The sequence below is a fragment of the Psammomys obesus genome, unplaced genomic scaffold (genome assembly GCF_907164565.1).
Source record: "Psammomys obesus unplaced genomic scaffold, mPsaObe1.curated_primary_1811, whole genome shotgun sequence".
NCBI lineage: Eukaryota > Metazoa > Chordata > Mammalia > Rodentia > Muridae > Psammomys > Psammomys obesus.
In genome coordinates this window covers 14,097,499-14,104,922 of record NW_026596131.1, presented here as the reverse complement: position 1 = coordinate 14,104,922, position 7,424 = coordinate 14,097,499, and the positions used below count along the sequence as shown (strand labels likewise).

The following is a 7,424-nucleotide window of genomic DNA, read 5'->3' as shown; positions in this document are numbered from 1 at the left end:
CCCTCCCCTGCACCTCCGCGCGCCCTCCTCCTCCTCCCCAGCCTCCTCCCGCGCCCTCCTCCTCCTCCCCTGCCGCCCAGGCCGGGGCCCTCCGGTAGGCCGGGCTGCACCAATCCGAGGCGCGGCCCGCCCCCTGACGCCGAGCTGGGCCCTGCGAGGCCCCGCCCGCTGACGTCCGGGATTTGCATGAGTTCTCGTGCCGCGGCGGCCCGGGCTCAGTTGTCTGAGCGAGCGCGGGCGGAGAGCGGGCGGGTGCGGGCGGCGGCGGCGGCGGCGGCGGCCGGGCTGCGGAGGGGCGAGCGGCGGCGGCGGGGGCAGTGCGTGTGGCGAGGTCCCCGCGCGGGACCGCGTCGGGCGCCGGCGGGAGCCAGCGGTGTCTGCAGCCGCGCCGGCCGCTCGCGCCCCTGCGCGCTCGGCTTCGGCCATGGAGCTGCCAGCTGTTGGCGAGCACGTCTTCGCGGTGGAGAGCATCGAGAAGAAGCGGATCCGCAAGGTAGGGGTGGCGCGCGGGTGGCGGCGCCGAGGCGCGGGAGCGGCGGCGGGAGCCGCGAGCGAGAGGCGCGGAGGGGGTGGGGAGGCTGCGGGCCGGAGCCGGGGATCCCGCGGAAGCTGATGGAGTGCTGTCTCCCCCCCCCCCCCCCCCCCCCCCCCGGGGGGGGGGGGGGGTCCGGGGGGAGGGGGGGGGGGGGGGGGGGGGGGGGGCGGGGGGCGGCACCGGGGCCCGCCCCGCAGCAGACGGCGGCCCCTCCCCCCCCCCCCCCGCACCCCCCCACAGGGCAGAGTGGAGTATCTGGTGAAATGGAGAGGCTGGTCCCCCAAGTAAGTGGCGGCGGGGCCGGGTGCCCCGGCACCAGGCGCCCTGGCCGGCGGACCCGTGGAGCTGGTGGGGTGGTGGGGGACGGGAGGCGGGGTGGAGGTGGGGTGGAGGGAGGAGGGGGTGGGGAAGTCGGTGGCAGGCACTGGGAAGCCGAGCTGCCGAGCCCGAGCCGGGCGCCCTGTGTTGTGCTCCGCTCTCCGGGAAATGCCATCACTAATTTATGCGCTAAAAGGAGCCCGAGGAGCTGGAGAGACGCGGGGCCGAGCCCGGGAGGCCGGCGGAGGGAGGGAGGGCGCAGGCACTGACTGATGTGCAGCAGAAAATGGCTCCTTTCCCCTTTCCCTCCACCGAACGGCTCCATATTGCAAAACCGAAAAAAAATTAAAAAGCGACGAAAATGCAATTGTGTGCGTACTCCCTCCTGGTGGTACAGGGTAGGGAAGAAAAAAGGCAGAAAATGTTGGGGACTGTCACTGCGGCTCTTTTGGTGGGGAATTTTTTCTTTAATTTGAAATGCGAAGGCACCGGATGGAGACGGGCGCAGGCACACACACACACACACACACACACACACACACACACTCAGAGAGAGAGAGAGAGAGAGAGGCATATTTTTGTACTGCTGAGTATTTGGGGTTTGCTTGCCAGTGACAGCGGTCTCCTGGGCCTTGAGGGGTTGTGGGGAGGCCGCTAGGCTGTGGGTTACCGGATTAGGGGTGCAGTGCAGACCGGCTGAAGCCCTGCTGGAGACTGGGGATAGGAGGGGACTGCGACTTTGGACTGCTTGCACGAAGGGCTCCTGGAGAGGAAAGTGGCCTTGGAACACGTCACAGTAGCATGCTTAAAATTCTTGACGACTGCAAATAAACTGCTAGGTTCATTTTCCTCACCCCCTTCCTTCCTGCCCTTGTGTGTTTATTTTAACTTGGGGGGTTACTCAAGGACCGCCTTAGGCCTTCAAAACCCTACTGTCTCCCCTCCATAGCCACAGCTTTTGGTTCAGGAAGCCACATAGGGCCTTATGTCATTCCCCAACCTGTTTTTTTTTTTTTTTTTTTTTTCCCCTTTCCCCCCCCCCCCCCCTCACTTGCAAGATATAACACGTGGGAACCGGAGGAGAACATCTTGGATCCCCGGCTGCTGATCGCCTTCCAGAACAGGTGAGTGCCCCCAGCATGCTCTGGCCGCAGGTGGGGCTAGGAGAGAAGCTGGCTAGTTGCAGCAGTTGGGAAAGGGGAAGGGGTGGGAGGGGGCAGGCAGGAGCCCCACCCCCAACAAACCCGGATGGGCAAGGCTGCGGCCTCGGCTTCTCTAAGCAATGTCCTTGGCGGTTGCTGCAGCTTAGGAGTGGGGGCAGGGAAGGGCTGGGGAAGGTAGGCTTGGATTTGGGGGAACTGCTGGAAGAGTGCCGGGGGCGCCCCGGGGGCCGCCCTGGAAAAGAGCACCGGAACCCCCGTGGCCCCCAGGGCAGCCTGGGAGCCCCACCCCCGGAGTCCAGGTGCTGCTTTCCTGCAGCCACTGCCCGCTTGGCCCTGGCACCTCACGGGGCAGCTCTGAAGGAGCTGGCATTGTGAAACCGCCCCGAACGTCATGGAACTGAACTTAACCTCTTGGCAGCCGGATAAAAGTTGACAAGGCCTTGTACCCCAAGGCCCGGGGAGCTGGGGGTGGCAGTGACTAGACGCTGCCTGGACCCTGAGCCTCTCACAGCCCTCCCTGCTGTATTTGGTGGGGCAGATCGCCCCATCGGATCAAGGGGGAGATTGGCCTGAGAGCGTGAGTGAACCCTGCCTGGGGTGGGGTGTGTGTGTGTGTGTGTGTGTGTGTGTGCGCGCGCGCGCGCGCGCGTGTGCCCATCCTCCTGCAAACAGATGCTTGCCACGCTGCAGCTGCTGCAGCTGGGTTCACCGCTGGTGGCTGTGGTTCTCTGTTTCGTAGAGGGTAGAGGGGGAAGGGCGTGGAGGAGGGGAGGAGTCCTCAGAGCCGCACCACCCTGCAGCCTTCCGTCCCTCTTAGATTTTGAAGTATTTCCTGTGGTGCATTTGCCACTAAAACTGTAAACGCCAGACCCCAGGAGCTAAAATTGCTTTCCCGGGACACAAGGCGTAGGACGGGGAACCTGCCCCGGCTTCACCTGGGACTTCACTCTGTCACCATGTCAGCGGCTGATGCCATGTTGCATAATGGGTCCCCGGAGAACTATAATCCAGGCTGTTGCAATGCCACGCAACCTTGGAATCAGACCCCAACCCGGCCCCAGGGCATGGCAGAACTCCCCGTGCTGGCTTGGGGGCTTCGGGATGGGGGTGGCGACCCGAGGAGCTGGAGAGTGGGTCTCTGATCCAGAATGTTGGCAAGCTCTGGAGGGGTGGCTGGTTCGTGGAGGCTGGGCAGGCCTGGGGCAGCCCGTCACTCTTTGGGTGGCCAGAGCAGGTGAACTCGGTGGTGACTGGCGCTCTCCCACCGTGAACTGCGTTAATGTGGGAATCCGGGTGGAAAGGGACTTGTGCTTCCGAGGAGGAGGCGGAGCTTCTGAGGGCCACTCTGCCCCGCCCCGCCCACTGGCTCTCCGGCGGGTAGTGCCACTTCTAATTCATCAGGTGGCTGAGAACCTGCCTAGACCCTAGCCTTAGAGGCAGCCCCAGCCCCAGCCCTAATTGGCTTACTTGCCGATGTGTAAACAAGGGCGAAGTCCCCTGTTTGATGCCAGCCAGTTAAGAAAAGGAGTCCCGTGGCTCTCTCTATCTGAATCGTAATGAGGTGGTTAGTGTCCACACTTCTGACCAGGAGGGGCCGGGAGGTCAGCACACACCTCCTGTTTCCCTGTTCTCCCACAGGCCCCGAGCTGCAGTCTCCTGGACATCGAGGCAGGCTCGCAGCAGGCGGGGAAGAGGGAGATTTTCACCCCGTGTCACACAGGGGACCCCTTCTGCAGAAGAGGTGGGAGTGTTACGTGGGACTTTAGGGAAGGTCCCCAACTGCCAGCATAGGCCGCTCTCTGTCTTCAACTGGTTCCTTCCTTCCAGTAGCAAAGGAAGACTGAGGACACTAACCTTGCAACTCTTCCCTCCCCAGGGAACGGCAGGAGCAGCTGATGGGATACCGCAAGAGAGGACCCAAGCCCAAACCACTGGTGGTGCAGGTGAATAACTGAGCTGGTCCTGGCCTCCCAGCACAAGCCCTTTCCTAAACCCCTAAACGTTGCTTCCCAAATTACTTACAGTTCCTGGGGGGCATCCCAATGGCTGCAACTTCTGGCCCGAGCCCCTAGGATGCAACTTCCGCCCGTGGGAGCTGGAGCATTCCTGATGTTCCGGGCATGCCACAGGGCCAACCTTCCCCCCCCTCCCCCTCAGGTACCCACCTTTGCCCGCCGCTCCAATGTCCTGACTGGGCTTCAAGACTCCTCAGCTGACAACCGTGCCAAGCTGGAATTGGGCACTCAGGGCAAGGGCCAAGGCCACCAGTATGAGCTCAACAGCAAGAAGCACCATCAGTACCAGCCACACAGCAAGGAGAGGTCGGGCAAGCCGCCGCCACCGGGGAAGAGCGGCAAGTATTATTATCAGCTGAACAGCAAAAAACACCACCCCTACCAGCCAGACCCCAAAATGTACGACCTGCAGTACCAGGGCGGCCACAAGGAGGCACCCAGCCCCACCTGCCCAGACCTGGGCTCCAAGAGCCACCCTCCAGACAAGTGGGCCCACGGATCTGCCGCCAAAGGCTACCTCGGGGCGGTGAAGCCCCTAGGGGGAGGGGCAGGAGCTCCGGGCAAGGGCTCGGAAAAGGGGCCTCCCAACGGCATGACCCCAGCGCCTAAGGAGGCGGTGGCCGGCAATGGCATTGGGGGCAAGATGAAAATCGTCAAGAACAAGAACAAGAACGGGCGGATCGTTATCGTGATGAGCAAGTACATGGAGAATGGCATGCAGGCGGTGAAGATCAAGTCGGGCGAGGCAGCCGAGGGCGAGGCGCGCTCCCCCAGCCACAAGAAACGCGCTGCGGAGGAGCGCCATTCCCAGGCCGACAGGACTTTTAAAAAGGCAGCCAGCGGTGCCGAGGAGAAGAAAGCTGAGGCGCCCGGCAAGCGCAGGGAGGAGGAGGCGCTGGTGGCGGGGGACCCGCAGCCCCAGGACCTAGGGTCTCGAAAGCTCTCCCCGACCAAGGAGGCCTTTGGTGAGCAGCCGCTGCAGCTCACCACCAAGCCAGACCTGTTGGCCTGGGACCCAGCCAGGAGCTCACACCCACCTGCCCACCACCACCACCACCACCATCACCACCACCACCACCACACGGTGGGGCTGAACCTCTCCCACGCGCGCAAGCGCTGCCTCTCCGAGACCCACGGCGACCGGGAGCCCTGCAAGAAGCGGCTGACCGCCCGCAGCATCAGCACGCCCACCTGCCTGCCGGGCAGCCCGGCCTCCGAGCACCCTGCCACCGTGTCCCCCACCGCAGCCTCGCTGCCGCAGCCCGAGGTCATCCTGTTGGACTCGGACCTGGATGAGCCCATAGACTTGCGCTGTGTCAAGATGCGGAGCGACGCGGGGGAGCCTCCCAGCTCCCTCCAGGTGAAGCCCGAGGCTCCGGCGCTGGCAGCCGTCGTGGCGCCGGCCACCGCGGCGGAGAAGCCTCCGGCCGAGGCCCACGACGAGCCAGCGGAGCCCTTGAGCGAATTCAAGCCCTTCTTTGGGAATATAATTATCACTGACGTCACGGCGAATTGCCTCACCGTCACTTTCAAGGAGTACGTGACGGTGTAGCGGGGGGGAGTTGCGCCGCTGGGACTCGCGCTGCGCCTGCGGTCTCCGAGGTCCCCGAGGAGAAGAAGCGCAGTTGCGATGGCCAGGCCCCTGCTCACTCCTTGGGTCCCGGCTGAGCTGTCCATCCCTCCCAGTCTCCTTCCACGCGGTGCCTGCGGTCTCCCCGCCCCCTCCCCTTCCCCATAGGAGACCCGAGCCCCTCCCTGTGGACCACCAGAACTGACCCGAAGTCCCCAGGCGGTCTCAGAGTTATAGTATTATATTTTAACCGTCGACTTGTCAAGTGCTGACTCTACTCCAGTTTGTACGTGGTGTTATTCTTGAAATGTATTGTTTGAGCTCAGAAGGCCCGACTACCCCCCTTCGGGCTGATATATATATATATTTATTTGTAGGTATTTATATATTGAAATATAAAAACCTAGATTTATGGAGTTTCCTCTAGATCATGTTATATTCTATATCAGAGACTATTTTCAGTTGGCCTTTTCTTTCCCCTTCATTCAGTATTTTGATTTTTATTCCCTCTCCAGGAACTGCGACACCAGTAACCTTGGTATATATTTTTTGATACTGTATACATGGGTGTGTTGTTTCTATGTGCAAAAAAAAAAAAAGTTTGTTTAAAAGGCTAAAGAGCTCTCTAGAACCTGCTGCTATAGAAATGTCTGAACTATAAGCTTCCGATCATTACCTGCTTGAATGTAAATATTAAATGGAGATGTTGAAGGTGCAATCTGCTGTCCGAGACTAGCTCAGGGGCTCAGGGGGATATCGGAAGTTGGGGGGAGGGGGATGGTTCCTCTCTCACCCCACTTCCGCCTAGGTCACATGGAGAGAGACTGTCTCTCCAGAGCTAAACCTTCGCAGAAGCCAAGCTGTGGGGGTCTGGTGTCTCCAGAGCAGCAACTCCACTGGAAGGCTGGCAAGAGGTGCTGAGGTGCTAGACTGGAAGGGTAGGGTGGGGGAGCTACCAAAATCACCCTACTCCCCAGGGCTTCTGGCCAGCAGTGCCCACGGAGCGGGCTAACCCCACAGCTTCTGGGTTGTGGAGAAATGGTGCAGGGGTGAGCAGCGGGTGTGTCCCCCTCCCTAGATCCTGTTTCTCTTGCTGGTGACCCTCGCCTGTCCCCCAAGCCAGGTCCCAGAAACTTTCTCAGCTCCCCTAGCTGTGGGCCAAGATACCAGTGGAGTGGACCCCAACTTTTTGGGGCTGTCCCTCGCTGGCATTGTTGCTGCCCCCCCCCCCCAAGTGGAGGAGGCCCTTTCGCTGCCAGGCTCTCTCCCGGGAAGCCACCAGGCCAAAGGCCATGGCTGGAGCAAATGAAGTGCAGTGGTGGCTGGGAGGGGCTGGGGGGTACACACGGACAGGACAAGACAAGGCCTTCTGCTGGCTGGTTTGGGAGGGGGTGCCGAGCCGGCTGAGTCTGGTTTGCCACCCTCACTTCCTTAGCTGTGTGAGCTGGCACTGCTTGCCCGTCCCCTTGGTGTCGACAAGGCCGAGGTGCTAGGTGTGGTTGGAGAAGGGAAGAAAAGGGTTAACGGGCCCTAGGCTAGGGGTGCGGCTGGGGCCAGGAAGCTACCGGAGGCAGCTTTCTGCAGACACAGCGATCTTCCTCCTGGTTCCGTGGCTAAGCAGGCCCTGGGGCCTCGGGCCTGGGGAATCTAGCGAGCTCCAGGTTTCTCCTTGCTTGCAAAGCTTCAGCTGGGACCGAGGGCCGAGTCTAAAGTGGCACCAGAGCGGAAGATGGCATCGTGGTTCAGAGTGTGGGGGTGGGGTGGGGACGGGGGAGTGTGTGTGTGGGGTTGCTGAGGTAGTTCCATGGGCAGAGTTTGGGGAA

At 61.9% G+C, this 7,424-nt stretch overlaps 1 protein-coding gene across 1 annotated transcript; it reads left to right on the top strand.

The window, feature by feature from the left end:
• The first annotated feature begins 273 nt into the window (after window positions 1–273).
• Window positions 274–6,017, top strand: Cbx4 (chromobox 4). Its single transcript, XM_055592238.1, has 5 exons — window positions 274–493; window positions 776–819; window positions 1,912–1,977; window positions 3,893–3,959; window positions 4,174–6,017. Exons 1-5 carry the CDS (start codon window positions 425–427, stop codon window positions 5,581–5,583), a joined length of 1,656 nt encoding a protein of 551 aa, XP_055448213.1. The 5' UTR covers window positions 274–424; the 3' UTR covers window positions 5,584–6,017.
• Window positions 6,018–7,424: the final 1,407 nt, after the last annotated feature.

What these genes read in the sequence shown, in the direction of transcription:
- Cbx4 (XM_055592238.1), top strand. Translation starts at nt 425, where the DNA reads ATGGAGCTGCCAGCTGTTGGCGAGCACGTCTTCGCGGTGGAGAGCATC. An exon ending in CTGATCGCCTTCCAGAACAG is followed by an intron (nt 1,978 to 3,892) that starts GTGAGTGCCCCC and finishes TTCCCTCCCCAG; the next exon opens with GGAACGGCAGGAGCAGCTGA. An exon ending in CCAAACCACTGGTGGTGCAG is followed by an intron (nt 3,960 to 4,173) that starts GTGAATAACTGA and finishes CCTCCCCCTCAG; the next exon opens with GTACCCACCTTTGCCCGCCG.